This window comes from Phalacrocorax aristotelis, chromosome 1, assembly GCF_949628215.1.
Source record: "Phalacrocorax aristotelis chromosome 1, bGulAri2.1, whole genome shotgun sequence".
NCBI classification, from domain to species: Eukaryota; Metazoa; Chordata; class Aves; order Suliformes; family Phalacrocoracidae; genus Phalacrocorax; species Phalacrocorax aristotelis.
The window spans coordinates 168,953,389-168,972,549 of NC_134276.1; the positions used below are offsets into that span (position 1 = coordinate 168,953,389).

Below are 19,161 nucleotides of genomic sequence, written 5' to 3' on the forward strand. Positions count from 1 at the left end.
TATTACAGTTTAGTAGGTAGAGATGCGTAACTATCAGGAGCTATGGCTAAACAATTTTTATTTCATTAAACTTACTAATACAGTTTGAATGATCTTGGAATAACCCTTCTAGACTTCCCTGTTGAATGAGTTCTCCTCACTTACATAAGTTATTTCCCCTGTCCCACTTTCTAGGGAATGACAAGCTGTATTTAATCTTCCCTGGATGGCAAGAGCCTTCCCCTGGCTGAAGCAAAGAAGCATCTAAGAGTGATACATTTATTGTATGGCTCATTTCCCTCCTCTACTTTACTCCTACATCCCGTGGTCAAAACTCTTCACTTCTGTCTAGAAAAGTCAGAGGTGTGTTAGCTTCAGAAACTTAAGGCCTGCTGGAAGAAATAACTGTTATCACCACAGTGGTCTTCCACTGGCTCTGTCGGTGTGGTGCTGACATTAAATTTCAGAGGATTTAGCTGGGAAGCAGAAAGCAGTGCTTTTCTTGGTTTCATGTTGCGTGGTATAATTGGAGATTGCCGTTTCTATCTCTGACATCCATGTTTTCTGTAATAAGAAAAAATAATTTTTAAACCAAGACAATCTAAAAAAGTTCCAGTAATGCAGATACATAAAAACCCAGAGCCTTTAGTTTTATTTAGTCTTTCTTCAGGCCCATGCTCATAATTCCTGAGGTGAACATGAATTATCCCAGAGCCAAGACTCTCCCAGTTACTCAGGTTGCTACATGCCACCTGTCTGGGGCCAGGGATTTCCAGCCAGTGAGGGTTTCCTTTTTGGTTGGAAGGTAGGATTTTAATTCTCCGTTTGCTTGTAATGCTGAAGTTTGCTGCAGGATATTTCACCCATTTTTGTATATTATTTATTAGTTTAATGCTGTTCCTGCAGTTTGGGCTTCCTGTTCCTCCGATTAAGACAGCCCCAGTTCTATCAGCATCACAAGTTCTGACCCCTTCCCCCCGAGATCTGTCTTGTGCTTCCACATGAATTTGTTTCTAGCATTGCACTGACAGCATTCAGCTCTGCATCTGCTGTCATCAGGTATAAGGGCAGGGGGTGAGGGCTGGAGAGATGGATTTTAAATACGTAACTTCCTTCTCACAGTGCTAGTCCAGATGGTCTGGGTCGCAGAAGCTGAGTTGTCTCTGAATTGCTATGATTAGACATTACAAATTAGTTGGCAGCAATACGTGCCTAAGGTCTAGCTGTGCTTCTCCCACACCAGGGTTTTTATTCTGCCTAGTCAGGAGCTGCTCTTCCTGCTGTAATGCATGTAGAGACACTGAGCTTTGATGCAAAGAGTAGAAAAGCACGAGATGGAGCAGCCTGTTCTACTTCATGCTATTCTGGGATTCTTAAATTGTGTTATTGACCCATCTTGATTATTTCTTGGTGTGTTTACACCCTGAATGAGTTAAAAACATCACTTTGAAAATTAGAAAGCTGGAGAGAGAGATTAGATGACCTACAGGTCTAAGGAGTCCCAGCAGAGGATGTGAGAAGAGCCTGCATGTGCAAGCTGTATGTGCCTGGGAGAGCACAGAGCCTGGGGTGGCATGGGGTAGTTGCTCTGGCCCCTCTGGAGCTGCTGGCAGAGGTGGGTCCGATGTGCAGTGTGGTGGCGGTAGTGGTTACACGGGGGATTGCCGGGCAGTAGTGGACCCATAGGAGACAGGATTTAAACTGTTGAGCTTTTCACGGCTCAGGGAGGAGAGTGGGGAACGGGGTGAAGAGAACAGAGGGCAGGACAGTGGTATGGGTGGGATAAGCAATAGCAGCATATTTCAAGTCTGTGTTTTCATGTGTCTGCTGAGTATTGGGTCTCTCAGAGAGGTGGGAGTGGGGCAAGGGATTCACTGCATCTATGTTCAATGCACTGTGTGTGCTCTGCATGCAGTCGGTAGAGCACAGTATGTCAGCGAGAGGCAGGTGGGCAGGGTGAGCCTGGGCCTGGCAAGGGAGCTGGGGCAGGCACTTCACAAAAATCAGGAGATCTAAAGGGCAGCTTGCAATATAACAGGCCTCTGCTTGGGACGAATCAATGGGAATATGACACGCAGGGTTTCATTCAGTTGGCTGTCTCCCTTTTGTTATAGCCTAGCTAGCTCGAGGCTGTGATGTGACAATCAGAATTATCCAGATCATCGTCCTTTCTGTCTTGCAGATTCACGTTAGCTAAACCCATGAGCTTATCTTGGCTAGCAAAATTTCTTTAAAAAAATATATTGATCACGCTGAGATTGGGTTTCTCGGGAGCTGAAATAAGTCTGCCTTTCCTAGGGCTCAGAGTGCCCAAAGTCAAGAAAATGTGGTAAAGCCACTGCGTCCAAGTGAAAAGAGCCTTTCACTGCAGGGTTTTCTCCTTTGATAAAGTGGGCTTGAGAGGCATTGAGAAGATGGTAGCCACCTGGTGTGAAGGCAGCTTTGCAAAGTAATCTTTCAATAACAGGAGAAGGTAATGACTTCTTGAGTAGATACCTATAGTAGGTACCTATTCCAAGTACCAACAAGTGACTTGGAAATTGAAAGAATTCACTTACTGCTTTTTCCTGAAAAAGTCTGCCTACTGCAATTTACTTTTAAGAATTAGTATTAGTGGTAGTCAAATGACTGTATGTTAGGTATTAGAGGATGAAATTCAACTTACAGGAGAAACAAATACTTCTGTGAAGTACCTACCACGCTTTCAGATGTTATATACAGCGTTGTTACTAGAAATGTGATGTGGTGTGAAAATGAGGGGTAAATTTATGTAACAGTGGAATTAATCATACCATCTGTTCAGCCTGAAATTGCAAGATGTGTGTTGTGCATAGATGAGCATGATACAGTTTTCTGATCTGAGTACTACTGTATATGAGTTGATGTGGGGGGTTGTTTTGGTGTTGACTTCTCTGGAGGGGCTGACTGTTTTCATTTCTGTGACACAAGAAATGGCTTTTTTTTTTTTAGCAATAGGACACGATAATGTTTTTCAACAAGAATATGACCTGCTATCAACCCTGATATAAAATTGGTACATGTTCAACAGCAAAAATTCTGTAACAAATGTGTGAACCAAATCACTGGGGTGTTATTTTGGTTTGGTTTGGTTTTGGACAAATGTCACAACTGTAATAGATTCTTAGCACAGTGTGGCCACTTTTAAGCTGAGAGCCTCCTTTAGAGAAAGTGTAGCTGTATAATTAGAGAAGAAAGAAAAAAAAATGGTGTTCTACTTACCTTGGCAGTCTCTGTCTGAGCTTGTAGCAAGAAGACTGCTATGCACTGACGATACCTATTTTCATGCTGTATTAGGAAAGCATTTCGCAGGCTGAAGACTGGGGAAAAAATACAGAGAAATGGTATAAATTCCCTCATGCAGCTGTTAGTCCAATTTTTATCACATTGTCTGATTATGATTGAAGAAATGATATAATAATCTTTTCTGATTCTTAATAGGTCAATGCACCCTGATAGGGTTAGTTTTTTGTTGTGCAGGAAGCTTTGTTATTTCAAAAAGTTAATTCCGCTTGCACTTGTTTTATTTTTGATTACTTTATCATTGTGCAGCTGAGGTGCTTTTGAGTCTAGCTGAGGGTCATTAAGAGAAGTTTCCATTCAAAGTGGACTAAATCATAACTGAAGTTAGAGAAAAACAAGTATCAAAAATAAAAGAGAAAGGCCCCATTTTTATTTTATTTCGACCAGGTCCGTACAACAGCTGCTGCTACATAGGGAAGTGGCTGCACTCAGGCTGATGGTGGGTTTGGGCTCTCCCTGGGGTATGTGCATGAGCCGGCGCTGCTGCCCGGGGTGCCCCCGGTTGGCTGCTGGCAGCAATGTCTCGCAGGGTTGGGCGTGTTGCCAGCAGCCCTTCAGTTCCTGCCAAACTTCTGCAGAAGTTAGTCGGTGACTCTGGGTGCCACAGCAGCATCTCCTGGGTCCTGCAGATGACTTTGGGCATTATGGGACAGGTTTCCGTGCAAGGGGACAAATCAGCACCAATGTTGCATGTCCAGGGTGAAGAGGTGGCTTAAGTCTGCTACAAAGCAAGCTTGGGGGAAGCATCTTCAGTTAGCCAAAATCCTGCAGCAGATGGCAGGTGTGCTTGGGTGGGCTGGTTTTGGCTGGGAGGAGGGCATGGTAGTGCCCTATAATGCACTGGATTCATGTGGCGTTGCTTTTTTTAGCTGGAGTTGACATTGCTGTAAATGAAGCAACGTTGAGTGAGGTGCTCACCTCCTGCAGCTGCCTCCCAGTGAGCAGTGTCCCTAAGCAGAGCCGTGCACCTGACCCCGCGCAGCCCGAGGAGGGTGCAGATCTCAGGCTGCCAAGACAGGGCAGCATTCTTCTGATTCTGCTGCAGTTGATGTATCTTTTTGATAAACTTATCTAGTTCATATAGTTTGCTCTGAAGCCTTGTATTATGTAGAACATCTTGCTGCTGTGTAATGCTTCTCACCCAAGTGTTTCCAAGTGCTCTACAGTCAGACCTCAAAATGTTTCTGGAAGATAAATTGTCCTATAATCCTAGTTTTATAGAAGAGGAAAGTGGAGCATGGACTAGTTGAATTACTGCGGTGAATCAGTTAGCAGTAGAAATTTGCAGGAGCAGAGGGTGTATGTTTCAGAACTCATGCCTTCTGTCTGTCTGTGGTCACCGGGAAATACAACTTTACAGTTCTAAAAATGAATTTTCTGGGCAATGCTTGGCATCAGGCTCTCAGTAACATTTTCTAAAAGAAATTGTGTGGCTGTAAAGATTACCGGTCTTTGATATAGCAACGTACCAGTGGGTCTGGCCCCTTCAAACTTTGTGTATAGCATTATTAGTGGAGCAATAAAAAGTAATTGCAAAAATTAAATCCAGAGCAGAATGTTAAAAAGAATGAGATTTCCTAATCAGAAAGTATGTTTCTGTTTACTGTCTTCAGAGATGGGTTCCTACTATTACACTTACATGTAAAGTTACACCTGTTGTACAAGGTGCTGGCATTTGCGGATAGTTCGGCTTTTAGGGTAGCTTCCCAGTGTTATGAGCAAACCATTATATCACTTATCCCTTCGCTGATACAGACCAGGCTTTGGGCTAGAATTATTCTGCATAATTATCAACCTCCTGCCTGCTGCCAAAAGGGTATTTCTATGATATTGCAGGGTTTTTTTTTTCTAGTCCGCATACTGAGGTACATTTCTTTCCAAAGTGAGATCAACCCTCAGCAAACTAATCGATACAAAAGTACTTGTTAGATCAAAAATCAGGGTTTCATTTTTTTATTAATGAGATGGATCACTACAGGTCACATGCTGCCCTTTGAGAACGTGCTAACTAATCTTTTACTGCCACCAGTAGTAAAAGTCTCGAGACTGCAAATAAATTGGCAACATTCCCCAAGGTCACACATTCCTGACAATATTTAATCTCTTCCCCCCACCGTGAAGGGACATTTTCCATTGATACTGGAAGTTTTGCCTGTGATTTTACACAAAATGGTGGATATCTCAACTGCAAGCTTCCTATAGTAGTTTTTCTCACTATTTTTATTGTACCCCACCCCAAGAGGTCCTGTATTAGGATGGGGCTTCCAAGGTATTACAAGACTACAGGTAAGTAATGGAGACTGCCATAGCTACAGCTGTAATAAAGCTGGTAGGATTATAGTGGGAGAGAAGTCAGGCAATGAGGTTCAGAGTACAGGGAACAAAATAAACTTTATTTTGCTGGTTGCAGCTGATAGAAGGACTCTGGTTAGAAATCTCTGACTGTAGGAAATGCTGGCTTGGAAAATAATCCAAAAATCTTATTCCCATCTCCTTTATGGCTTTTATGCCCAACCTCATATGTGCAAACTGGAGGGTGGCTCCACTGTCATCTCCAGCACCCAGAAGCTATTGACTCTGCATCTAGTCTGGGTTTAGGTAGGAGCGCAGGGCTGCCCTCCCCTCCACATTGCAGGCAAGAGGCAGCTGCTGTGTTTGGTTAATTTCTGCTGGGTTGGTTGGGAGACTCGTTAGGCACACAGATGGTGCCTGCAGCATGTTTCAAAGAAGGTTATTCTTCTCTCTGTTCATCCCCTTATCTCATCCTTAGTCATTTGCCTTTTATTGCCTACCTTTATTTCCTACCCGCATTGATGCTGAATGCTAATTACTCTGTGTGAATATATTACAAAGTTATAATTTTTATGGACTCTAGGTTTATTTTCTATAGCTAGTGATTTCCTACAGAGCACTCTAGCTCCATGAACTTTTCCTCCCAGCCTTTAGGATTAGGATGGCTGACAGGCCCTGGAGCCCAGAGATTTGCATTTCTCTTTGATATAGGAGGCTCCTGGGATCTGGGCAGTGTTAGACAGAGGAATGCAAGAGCTGCATGAGTGGCTTAGACCAAGGGGGGGCCTGATTTTCCATGCCTGCTACCTCACCCAAGCTCTGATTTGGTGACTCAAGCGATGTTTTGGCAGGGTAAGGCTGGTCACTCTCTGCGGAGTCCTCCTCCCCTCCTCGCCCAAGGACACACCAGCAGATGTTATTGTGGCAATTTCCCCTGGCTTTATGTTTGGATGTCTGTGAGCAAGGAAGCACTGATGTGTGGTGGGTGATTTCCATCCCCTCAGTAGTAGGTGGGGAGGTGAGTAGCAGCAGCAGGAGGTAAATCTCCTCTCCAGCTGCCTCAAGAATTGCTGCTGTGCACATGTGAGGACACCCAGGAGAGCAGTGTGCTGGGGTGTTGGGTGGTGGGACAACTGGAAAAATATTGCATAACTACTACAGAATTGAAAATATACTTGGGAAAGAGGCCTGGGATTTGACAGAGTATGTTAGGACAGTAAGGGCAAGGATATACTCGGTTTGTGAGAAAGATGTCTTTGGAGTCGTGATTCCTCCTTTGGCATGAATGGATATTACCTGAGAGTTGCTGGTGCGTATGTGAAAGTCACTCTTAGAGGCAGGAGGACATGGAGCATAATGTCTGTGTTAGCAGGTCATGCCTTGCAGTAAGAGCAGAGCTATGAAGCCGAAGAGTGCTGAGGCACCGGCATTTGTACTCCAGGGATCTGGGGTTGGTTTGTGGGCAAACAGCATCTTATCCTTACGCTGTCATATACACAACGCATTGAGGTGGTATTTACGAAGACATTCAAATACACGTGGACACATACCTGTAACATGGATGGGGTCAACGTTTTTCAGTATCAGCCTGTCTAGTGGGATGGGCTGGTCTAGGACTGTGCAAAACCCACCCTCTCTTATGACGGAGCACAGCTCAGGTGTGAGAGAAGGACAGATAGGGATGAAGCTGGTGTCTGAGCCCCCGTATTTCTGGGAATAGAAAATGAAGCTGGTTAGCTGGTTGTCTGCCATCTGCTCATGAAGTACAGGCACTAAACAGCCCTAAATTATGTGTTTTCTCTTATCAAAGGTACTCAAACAGCTTATTTGCCTGAGGAACCTCAGAAAAACTCATCGGTACATGAAGTTCTCCTGCAAGGTCACACCTTGTACTAAAAGAGCACAACAGAAGCACAATACAAGCCCAAAGGCAGAGAACAGTCACTCTAAGGTGTTCAAAGGTCTTTTTTTCCCCTTTCACCCCGCCCCTCCCCCCTTCTTTTAGTAGCAGGACTTTTATTCTGTTCCTTGGAGGTGCGTTTCTGCACCTCCCTTTGCATACTTGCAGAACACACAATTGCTGGGGCTCCAGATGGGTCATAGCCCCTCGCAGATGGTTCGCTGACACACGTACATTGGGCAACCCTCAAAGAGACTTGCCTGTGGGCACCATGCCTCTTGAATCCCTGCTCCTTTCATTGCCCCCTGTGCTATGGGATGGTGCTGCTCTTCTACCATCTCTCACTGCATGCCTTCTCTATCTCCTACAAAGGCAGAACAGGTGCTTCTTTAGAAAAACACCAAGAAGTCTTTAAATCAGATGCAAACTTCTGGAGATAAATCTCCAGGTGCACTTAGCCTTAATTTACATCATCTTCATAGTCTTCATAAACTTAATTAGCTAGATATAGTCCTGAACTGAAGCTTTAGGAATTTCAGGTCGTCCAGTGCCTTTTTTTGAAGGCTACATACAGTTATTTATCATCTGTAGGACTCTCTATAGCATCTTTCATCAATAAAAATTTAAAAAAGAGTTATATATCCATTTTAAACTAGGGAAAATCAAGGAAAAGAGAGGACACGTACAACAGGCTGTGTAGAAACTGAGTGTAAAGCCAGCCTTCCTTCCACTTTAAAATTTCCTTGTTTTCTCCACCCCCACCCCTCCTTTTTTTTCCCCTTCTTTCCAACCTTTCTGATATCTCTGGGATATGAGTCATGAGTCATGAGGGCAGCATTAGAAAACTTCTTACATTCTTGAAAGTTTTCTGAGTTTTAGAAATCCAGCACATCAGAACAACACCAGGAAAATATTAAGGTCTTGTAATGTAAATTCTGCCTGTCATATTATTACTGTAACATACTGAGCCTAGAAGCAGGGTTTTGAATCCATGTCATGGTTTGCTATTTGCATAAGGAAGTATCATCTTCATGCCAATTAGTCATCTTGTATTTTTATCGTTAGATCAATCTTCCAAAGTACATTCAAAATATTTACAAAGCTAAAAAATATAACAGCTACAACCATGCATATTTCTATCTATTATTACCTTTTTGTTACGTTTAATTTTTGTAATTAATAGGAAATCATTGAACAGGAAGAGGTAGACGTCAAGGAGTCTTGTGCTTTCTGAGGAGGAAAACAAAAAAATGAATTTGATGGTGTGATTATTTTAAGGAATTGCTACGAGGCACATCTATGAATCACTGCATCTTACAAAATGCTTTTAACGAAGAAGCACTTCAAAATCATCAAGAAACATGATTTTTTGCTACTAATACTTGCACCTTGTAGCAGCTACCTTGTTATGAAAAAACAACTACTGGCCTGCCAGGAAAAGCACCTACAAATACAACAACCAGCATGCTATACATTAGCAAATCCTACCTGGTAAACAGTGAACCTTCTGACAATGGCAGAGAGAAAAACAGGGAAGTGCCACCTTTTTCTGATAACTTTGAGTACTGGTATGCTGCCCTCTTCACAGGCTACTGCAGCGGTGAAATGTTAATCGATAGCATGATAAAAGCCTTCCAAAAACTGCATGAAATAGCATTGGCTTATCTTTCCTTCCTAGCTTAGAAGTCATGATGATGTGAGGGATAAAATAACAGAAGTCTGTGAGAATGTTTCAAAGTCTTTCAGGTTCATCTCCAAGCCATATTTAAAACTAGGGTATTATTATAATAAACAATAGGGAGCAATTTAACAAAAGCAAGAGTAATTTTTTAAGCAACTTCCCACAGGAAACCTGGACTCTCTACTGGATTTGCAGAGTTTGGTCCTTTGACCTCTTCCTTGTTTATGACTCCTTCTATCCCTTTCCATGGATCTTTCTTTCATTTCCCTTTTTGGTCCCAACTTGCTGTCCTATTTCACTTCCAGAATCACCTTCTTTCTCTGCTGCAGGCTTTATCCTTTATAATCTGTCCTCTGGCTACTCTGTACCAATAGGGCATCTCTGGCCATGATAAGTAGGCATGAAATGCCCAGCTACTCTTCACAGCAAATGGGATTGGTCAGAGCTATTGCTTCCAGGCAGTCTTGCAGGATCCTAAAATACCTTCTCAGGTGTTTGGTTCTGAAAGGTTTGGCTTGAAAACTTCTTGTCTCATTAATGTTGTACAAAGCAATGTCAGTAGTTACTGAAAATTAAAATTCTAACTAGGTCATGGATCAGCCAGCTACACGGAGAACAAAGAAACTACCATGAGGACCTTCTTATGTGCCACTGAGATTCAGAAGAATTCAAACATGCAAGTTAATGTGTATTAGACGTCTTACAAAAACTACCTTTCTGTAAGTTTCTATGAAATCAAAAACTTCATAGAGGGTTCTCCACAGCATCTCTTGTACATCAGTAGGCCTTTGTGGGTGTTACACATCCTCTGCTCCTGAGAAGGTGGTGAAGGCATTGTAAGACATGGGCTGTGCTCATTTCTTTCAAACCATTGCTACAGCCCTGCAGCCACTGTGGCACACAGCTTCCACGATCCTTTCAGATGATGGTCTTCTCCAAACTTCCCAGGCTGTGCTTCCTGCTCATGCAAGGAGGAAATCTTCCTTTCCTGTGCAGATAGAGATTCTGCAGCAGCTCCCCAGCAAGCAACCTGTGCCCTGCTACAAAATGGTGCCTGTGTGTCTGGAGACGTGACTCTCCGCTCTGCCAGGGTGATAGACAGCTGCGAGCACTGTTGTAAAAATCAACATACTTGTGTGGGACCATTGTTCTACCTGTGGATTTGATGACATGTTGTATGAATGCTCTGTTCATGAAAGGGAAGTGACTCGGCAGGATAACACGTTCTTGTTCCAAGGTATTCATCAAAACAGCGGTCTTAGCGGAGATGAAATATGAAATAAAAATAGGAAGAACCTCTGGATTTGCAGTAATTTTCGATGAAACACATTGTGGATACAGTGCCAGAAAGGTGAGGTATATTGACATCTGTCCCTGGGCACATGGGGCGCCTTGTATAGGCCAGTCTAAAATTCTTGTTTTCCTAACACCATATTCTTGAACGTGACAGTAAAATGCTCCCTTCGAGTGGCAGACGTTGGCTAGCCAAGGTGATTTCTTCAGCACCTGGCAGACTGTATATCCAGATGTGACAATATACAATCATGCAGTTTACTCATCCTTTTGGCAGTTTGGCTGTTTCTCAGTCTCTCTCTGACAAGCTGTACATTTGGTTTTCTTTTCCCACACCTGCACAAATATACTGTTGCAGAGGTTCGTTCTGGACCTGCCATAACAAAATATGATTCTGGTAAGCTAACTGCTGATACCAGGACATTTAGGGACTTTACCTGCTAGTGTTAGCCTCCCTTCATGAAGGAGAAGTCTGTTCGCTGAAGACAAAATGTTTTCACTGCTGTTTTCTCTTAAGGTTTGCTTCAAACACTTGACCCAAAAAAAGAGAAAGAGAGACAGAATGGGGAATCTTTCATATCTGATGATGAACTGGGAGGCAACCAGCAGTTAAACAAACCGAGCACTCGTGTGGTCTTATCTCAGGCTAAATATATTGCATAGCTAATAACTGAGCATGGCTGTGTTTCGTCAGCAGTGCTATTGCTTAAATGTGTTTACGCTTCTGAAATGTTAAGCTGGGCTTTTCTTTTCCGGAGTGAGTGTAATGGTTTTTGCAGTGCTGCATGTGAACAGACATAATCCTTGAGGTGAGACCCACTTGATGACCTTACCATAATGCTGCTTAAAGTCTGTCTGTATGGGTAAGGGGGTAACCACTGCAGAAAGGTGGGTACATTCCCATGAATGCTGTGTAATTTTTTTGTAATTCTAGTTAAATGTATATAGAAATTTCTTTGGGTCAGCCTGAGGAGTGAAAGAGGCAAATAATTTCTACTTTGTATCTTTGTATAAAGGTAGTAGTACTTACATCTATCCCATTTCATTCTACCGTCTAAAAGCAAACACTGAAGAGTCCTCCTGGATCATACAATCATACTCTCTTGGATACTAGCTGAGAGCAACCCATTCTGCCATCCTAGGCACTGTGCACAGCCTGCATGTTCAGCTACAGTGTTTGCAGTGCTCAGGCTGCAGCTGCTCCTGTTAGAGTAAAACCATTCCCAGTAACTAGAGTATAGACAACCTGCCAGCTTTAGATGATGCTATAAGGATAGATAGGAGACTAAACCTTCCACGAGGAAAAACGCCCTTTAAAAAATTGCTTACCTCTGGGACAAAGAATCTCTTGTCACGATCCCAGACCTGAGGCCAAATTATGACCTCTTGCAGCTGCCTGAACTTCTGAAAGTTGTCCAACCACTTGACTTTACCTTCTAGATCCCCTGAAATACGTGAAACATCAGTTACTGCCAAGGCTGGCAAAAACAGTCTTGTTTCTAGAAGATGCTGAATACCAATGTTCTCCAGTGGAAGCCAAAGCACCTCACATGTGAAGCCCCAGATGAAATCCTGGCCTTACTTTAAAAAGTACCTAAACTCTTCCTTAGTCATCAGAGCCAGAATTTCAAACCATGCATTTAATACATGCTTAATTTCACTGGTAAATTAAAAGGTTGTGTTTACTACTCTGGGGAACAGGGGGAATCATACAAAACTCAATTGAACTGTAATCTTAAAAAGTTCTTTAAAAAAATCCTGCCTTTCTAACTGGGATGGGGGCACCTCAGAATGTGAAAAATGGGGACTAAATCTTTGCTGATTCAGTGCTATTGTGGGGGAAACTTTAATGGACCTGCAACTTAAATTCCAAGTTTTTGTGTTGAGTGATATTGCAAATGATGGTTTCAGAGAGACACACATATACACCAGAAGGGGAATGCTGGGACTGCAACTGTTCCTCATGTCACTGATTCACTGATCAAAAAATGAAGGCAGATCGTTGTTAGGTGTCTGTGAATGAAGAGGCGTCACCCTTCTACCTTTGGTTTCCTTGGCCCAGAGGTATTTAAACTCTGGAAGGACCTATTTCTTTGCCAGTAATGTTCCCCAGATATCCCATGGTCTTTTGGGGCCATACCTAAAACTGCTGTCCTCCCAGCAGAAGTCCCCAGACTAGTGACAAAACCGTCTTATTTTCCTATGGGACCCGTTCTGTCCCAAAAAGTATACTTCTTGTGTGGCCATTAGGCTAGACTCCTTATAAGACTTGGCAAGAAGAGAAAGAACCCTAGTCTCTCTTTTAGGTGGAATTCTGTCATTGTAGTATTTACCCAAGAAGGAGAATCCCCAGAATGTCTCTAGGAGACTCTCTCTCTGCCTCATCTCCCAAGAAGCTGATGTTGTTCAAGAATTCAGCCTCCAGGGTGGGGAGAAGGATGGTGGTGGAGAGTGAGCCACCATGCTGGATGGCTCAAGGCCCTGGTGTGCCGCTGGTGAGGATGAAGTGCTGCCTGGCACCTCTCCCTGCCAAGAATGGCAGGGTAAGTGCTTTGCTGGTGCACTGTCATGTCTTTGATTTCAGTGGGGTCTGCGTGAGGCCTTTGGGGAATAAACATATTTGCTGATGTACTATACGACCATAAGACAGTAAGAGATGCATTTATAGCTTCCTGAACAAGACTGAATTAATAAATTATTTAGAATTAATACATTATTTACTTAAAACAAACTGCAGGGAAAGAAAACATATTCCTGGACTAATAGCTGGAGAATATCTGTAGCTGAGATAGCTCTTCAGCTACTTTACTCGGTAGGACCCTGTCATTTAGGGAAAGGTCACTGACATAATATTCCCCTTGTGAGTGCAATTTTATCCTACTAAGGATTAGCACCAACAAATCCTTCCTAGACATAAATCCAACTCAAAGACTTCTTTGTTTGAGATCTTTCTTGATTTGTTCCAATTTGTGATCTGCTCTTAATTGTTCGAATGTCACTGCAGATGATTCTGAGCAAATACAAGTGACTGACTGATTTGGGACTCCCGTGACCTTGCTCAGAGAGGTTTTGACAGCACAAGGGTGGCACCAATCATTTCCTACAGAATGAGGAAGGGCTCAGGATTGTAGAAAGGCATGCATATCCTCATTGCATCTCTGCAGGGAGACCAGACCCATTCACCCTCAAAGAACATTCACAAAAAGGCCACATAACTTGCTAACTGCTAATCACACACTTAACTTTTAACCTTAGCTTCTTACGTATGGACTTTTCCACCTTCTCTTTAAGTGACCAGATAAAGCCTTTCTCTGTTTCATCAGTGCTCCTCTTCCAGATGTTGTTAAGGAGGAGGGGATAGCGTGTCAGTCGATGCAAAGGAGTGACCAGCAGCTCCGGCAGATGCAGCCTCTTGCACTGTTCATTTTGTTCACACCACTGCTGAAGACAAGGAAAACCTGCCTTAGGCCTCAGCTTGCTCCCTGGCAGGGAGGTAGCAAACAGTTTTCTGCATCATCAGCTGACTGTAATGAGACAGGGACTAATTGAAGATGAACTTCTCACAAAGTAAGAGCAAGGGCAGCGTAAGGGTTCTCTACAGGGGGAATCAAATTGCTCCTCCAGATTTACTTTCTGCGTTGCTGTTTCCCATTTCAGATGCTGTGGCCATGCATTAAGCAGTGCTGTCATTTATCTGCCATTTTAATTTCATCAGGAAAACCTCAGCTATGTTTGAAGGCCACCTTATATTTTAGGGTCACCTGCTACTTCCCACTAGGAAAATTCTTCCTAGGCATGAGTGTATGACATCCCTGTTAGGGAGCAAGCGATGTGAAACTCCCAGGCAATAAAAACTGCAGAGTTTGGCTGCTACAAAGAGATGTCCTCCCAGTTTTGGGCTGGCTGTGAGAAAAGCCAATTTCTTCAGGTTTTTTTTTCTAAGCCTGTAATCTTAAGTATTTACAGGACACATCGGTCTGCTAATGCTAAGTCAGAAAGAGGAGAGCCCTCTCTCCAGGAGCCCCACTGCTGCACTGACTGGAGTTGTATCAGGCAGATGTGGTGTTGGCAAAGACGGAACCTGCTCTAGTGCTGTAACTTTACAAAGACATCATTAATAGCTCTTTCCAGCCTTAGAGGGAGGTAAATGCTCACTTGCTGGTAGTATTTTGATATAGAGTTCTACATTTGCTTTATCTATGGTTTAGCAAAACCTGTCAGAGGAGCTAAAACACTGCCATTGCAAAGGGGTTACTTCCTGTTCTATCCACGATGTTGCTTCCTCCCTATGGGCACACAGGTCAGCGAACATCCGTGAGTGAAAGCAGCCCTGCTTTCTTGCCAGGGCTTAACCAAAATCCACCCCTCTCATTGTGGGCTCCCAACACACGTTAAAGCACTGACATAATCCTAGATTTCTGTTCCCCTTGTTTTGGCTTGTATCATTTCCTTAAGAAGAAGGAAGCCATCATATGCCTCTCCAGTTCTGAGGTCTGTGAATGTCACTGCTGATGTGGCATAGCACAAAGGCTGGGGGGTGTTTTGCACTCAGGGAATGTAATCCCTGTCATCTGCTAAAGCATGTAATACCCTACGTACTGCATTCCCACCCAATAGCTAAACTAAGCTGATATGCAGGAGACGTATCAAAGTAAAAGACTTGAAAGAGAGTTTACAATGTGGCTTGATTTTTTTTTTATTTTTTTTTCCTGTAACCATTTCACTTTGTTAAGGTGGAGGTCACCAAGTCAAAGGGTTACGTGCAAAACATCTGAACGATAGAGACTGGCAATACATATTTTCTGCTTGCAAAAATGCAGCCAGTTGTTCACTTTTGGCGTCCCCCTTTTGCCTGTTCTAAATTACAAGTATGCACATTCACATGTGCAGGGGAACATACACTCAGGAGGGTGACTGCTTATTTATGATACCCTCTGCAGTTCAAAAAATCTGTGTAAAATGCTATCTACACAGTTTAGCTTCCAATGAGCTTCTTAGTCTGTTGTTAAAATCCCCTCATAAGTCAGGAAGGCTGAAAACACCACCACCACCACCAGTACTTTACTTTCAGGTAGATGCCAAAATCTTCTCTCTGTCTCAGGTTTTCCAAGTAGAAGACAGCAGAAGTATAATTAAGGCAATAAATCTCGTGTGTCTGGCAGAGGTCACCCTGGAAAAACTGCAGAAAAGACTTGGAAACTTATCAAGAAAGAAGAATGTCATGACAAAGGGAGGAACAACACTTTTGATTTTGTAATGCACATTTTACCTGCGATTTTCTCATATCTAGGAAAATAGGGGAAGGTGAGAAAAGGGAAGTCAAAAAAGTAAAAGGCAAGTTAAAAAGTAGTAAAAGTGGTAAAGTAGTAAAAAACCCACAACAGTGCTCAAGCAATGCATGGGAGCACAGTTCTAACAGCTCTGCAGAGGTGTGAAGCATTCTTAGACTTTGTTCTCGTTAGAAATAAATGATGTGAAATTCATGTAGAAGCTGAAGATAAAAGCCATTATCTATGCAACAGCTTTACATGGCCTCATATTGCATATCACTTTATATCCAAGTCTGTTAGATATCTCTTAGAAATTTTGAATGCCATCCATGATAAAACTCAGTTTTGTCTGCGATTTTGTCTGTCTCACACAAGTATTATCAACAAAAATGCCTGAAGTCAGAGGTAATGGGGGTAAGAAGCCAAGCTCTAGCCTCTATTTCCCTTTTAAAAATCCTAACCCTGAGGTAAGGTCTGTTTTAGTATTTTCCCAGAAGTTTTCTAATGGCCTCTGTGACTAGGGAAAGTTAAGGTCCCTGAACTGATTTTCTGTCTGTATTAATATTTCCAACTTTTCAGCCACTGGGGAGTTGTGCAGGAGATAGAGGCCCTGGAAACTGCTGTTGGGACAATTGCCTTTTTACCATGCAGATTGCCCAAAAGGGTTGCAGGGCAGTGCTTGGCGGTGGCAGGACAGCTGTGTCTGTGCCTCTGTCTTGCTTAGCAGGCACAGGCCCAAGTGCAAGAGGTATTCCAATCCCATTGAGCTCTTAATTAAGCACTTAAATACACTTGTGAGTCTGGTCTATGGAGAAAAGGAAGGATCTATGGGACGGGGTGGAAGGAGGCAGGGAACACCAAACGATGGTGGTGGGATCTGGTCTCAGGGAAACGTCTTCTGTAGAGCGAGAAGCTCACCTCTGCCAGCGGCAAAGTCTCCTCAAGGTCTGGGCCACTGTTCCCCAGGAAGGGAAAATCTTTCTGCACTTCATTCCACATAGAGAGCACCTTTCCATGACCACCTCAAATATACCAATGAATAAAAAGAAAAACATCCTAGTGACAGGATGAGGCTGAGACCAAACTGCCTGTGACAGATGGCATGTCCTTGACTCCCTTGATTGCTCTAAGGCACCTGCATGCTATGATAAATGGTCTGATGCAAGGACCTGCTGATATTAAGCAAGAATACTTTCTAATTGTGTTACCTTGCTGAGTATGGAGCTGAAATCCATAGGAGAGTCTGACTTGCTGACGTGCTCCCTCACTGTTTCAAAAAAAGTTTTCAGAAAACTGAGACTTATCTAAGTAAGAGGAAAAAAGGAGAAATCAGCATCAGTGATGTTCTGAAGTTAAGTTTAAAACAATGTTATTTCCCACCCCTGGTCGCTTCAGAGGCTCCAAGCCTAGTGGGGTGCCTATACTTATCTTCCCTGACATTGCCAGAATTAGCTTCAGAATTTCATCTGGAATGCTTTAACTAGTCAGAAGCTAAAACAAATCTATACAAATACCCACTTGAGTCCTGATAATATATGACAAAAGCTTTGAAACAAAATCTGTTATTCCATTTAAACTTATTTTAGGTTAACAGCTGTATTTAACGTGAATTGACATGAAAAATTACAATGGATGAATGGTATCTGCTGGAAAACACTGTATGACAGAGTTGTGACAATTAAGGAAGTCTTCATGGTCATTTGAAGAAGATGCCATCTTTTATAGTTCAAGTTTGTTGTTGTTGTTCCCCTCGTGCTATTAGAGATGAGGGGAATTTCTATAAAATGCTATAAAAATTCACATATTCCCCATAAGTTAACTTTATATGTTTGCACTGGATTCAAGGGTGCCCACACTGTCAGTCAGATGTAGGTCAAAGACTGCTCCTAAGCCCACACTTGGCTCCTGAACACACTGTTTGTACGCAAATTCATGACCAGGCTCAGCTTTAGGCCAAATTTTAGGCCAGAAGGGAACATTGTCCTATGTGATACTGCCATGAACTGCTGTTGTAGCTGGACACACTGTTTTGTTTGGTGTATTTAAGGGGGTAGGGATGCTTATAGGATGATGCTTAGTCTTTCATTTTGATGACGGTGCATTTTACGCTTTTTGCAGCATGCATTTTTTTCATGGATTCAGCCTGCTGTTAAGAAGAAATGCATGCTGTAAAATGCATGAAAAAAGGCATAAAAGGCATTAAGAGCAGCTACTTTCTCCTCTATTTGATCAGTTTTATATACAAGCATGCATAATAGATGATCATTTATCACCTCATTAATAAGGACAACAAAATTAGAAAACAAAATAGAAGATGTATTAAAGATAATTCTCTCAAGACATGACCACGCTCCAGCCAAGCTCAAAGCTTTTGTGATCATTAAATGGCACGCAACAATACAGCCCACTTCTTCTTTGAACAAGAATGAAGGAATTGGCAACCACACATCAGCTAAACTCTAGCAGTTTGCTGTATGTATGGTCTTAGCTACAAGAACAAGGTGAAACACATCAACTACAAATCTCTTTCCTTGTATCTCCAAACCTGCTCAGGTGGTCACTCACAACAGCTCACCTGGTGTGTGGTTAGTCACTGAGCAGAGGTGACTTGCTCATGTGTTTGAGCTCTGGCTGACTGTCCCTGCTCAGAAGGCCTTTCTTGCTTTTCTTGTTTTGGCTAAAAACGGATATAACTGTTGAGGCAGGGGTATTACAATAAGGGAAAGACTGTGAAGTAAGCTAACTGGTTTAGGGTTTGCAAAGAGTCATTCGACTTATGGGACTGAAGATCCCCTTCCAAAATTCACTTGGCTATTAAGGGTGAGGTGTCCTGAAAAAGAGGTCTCAAGCTAAGAAAAGCTTCTGTTTTGCTTGTAAAGCTATGTAAAAGCTGTTTTGGAGTTATGCATTCCTTTAACTTTCAGGACCTGAAAATGATCTCCCAGCAAGTGGTCGCAAGCAGTAAAGAGCTGGAGCACATCACAGCCAAGCCTTGTGGTCTCCCTCATCCTGAAAGCTGGCAGGTAAGTAGCACATGAACACAAAGCATCCAGCCTGTGTGGGAGATATACTTCCACCCATACCAATGGAAAACCGAGCTGGGGAGAGGTCGCAAACATTTTGTTTTAACTTACTCTATGGGAGTGGCATAATAGATAGCAAAGTCTTTGTGCCCGTCTGTTTGAGAAAGGAAACTTGTGGATATTTTGCCCTTGTTGCTGTTTTCCTGTAAGGATTGTGCTGTCGGAGTTTATCTTCACAAATACTTTTAAAAAGATGTTGCTTATGAGAATTAGTCTCAAACTCCTGTTTACTTCGGAAACAACTGCCAAATAAGATCTCCTCCATGTTCAAATGCCTGTTTATCTTTTGCTGGAGGCACACGAGAATAATTTGCACTGGTGAAATTTGACGCCTACTGATAC

At 42.8% G+C, this 19,161-nt stretch overlaps 1 protein-coding gene across 1 annotated transcript in view; it reads right to left on the reverse strand.

Annotated features, from left to right (window-relative positions):
- Nucleotides 1-435: 435 nt before the first annotated feature.
- Nucleotides 436-19,161, reverse strand: part of PLEKHG7 (pleckstrin homology and RhoGEF domain containing G7) — a 32,463-nt gene continuing 13,737 nt past the window's right edge. The window contains exons 8-16 of the mRNA XM_075080666.1: nt 16,945-17,040; nt 15,532-15,645; nt 13,730-13,904; nt 11,796-11,911; nt 10,904-10,997; nt 8,643-8,722; nt 7,143-7,302; nt 3,220-3,317; nt 436-543 (exon numbers count right to left, since the gene is read on the reverse strand). Of these exons, the coding sequence (XP_074936767.1) occupies nt 436-543; nt 3,220-3,317; nt 7,143-7,302; nt 8,643-8,722; nt 10,904-10,997; nt 11,796-11,911; nt 13,730-13,904; nt 15,532-15,645; nt 16,945-17,040 (1,041 nt within the window). The remainder of the gene's footprint in view (nt 544-3,219; nt 3,318-7,142; nt 7,303-8,642; nt 8,723-10,903; nt 10,998-11,795; nt 11,912-13,729; nt 13,905-15,531; nt 15,646-16,944; nt 17,041-19,161) is intronic.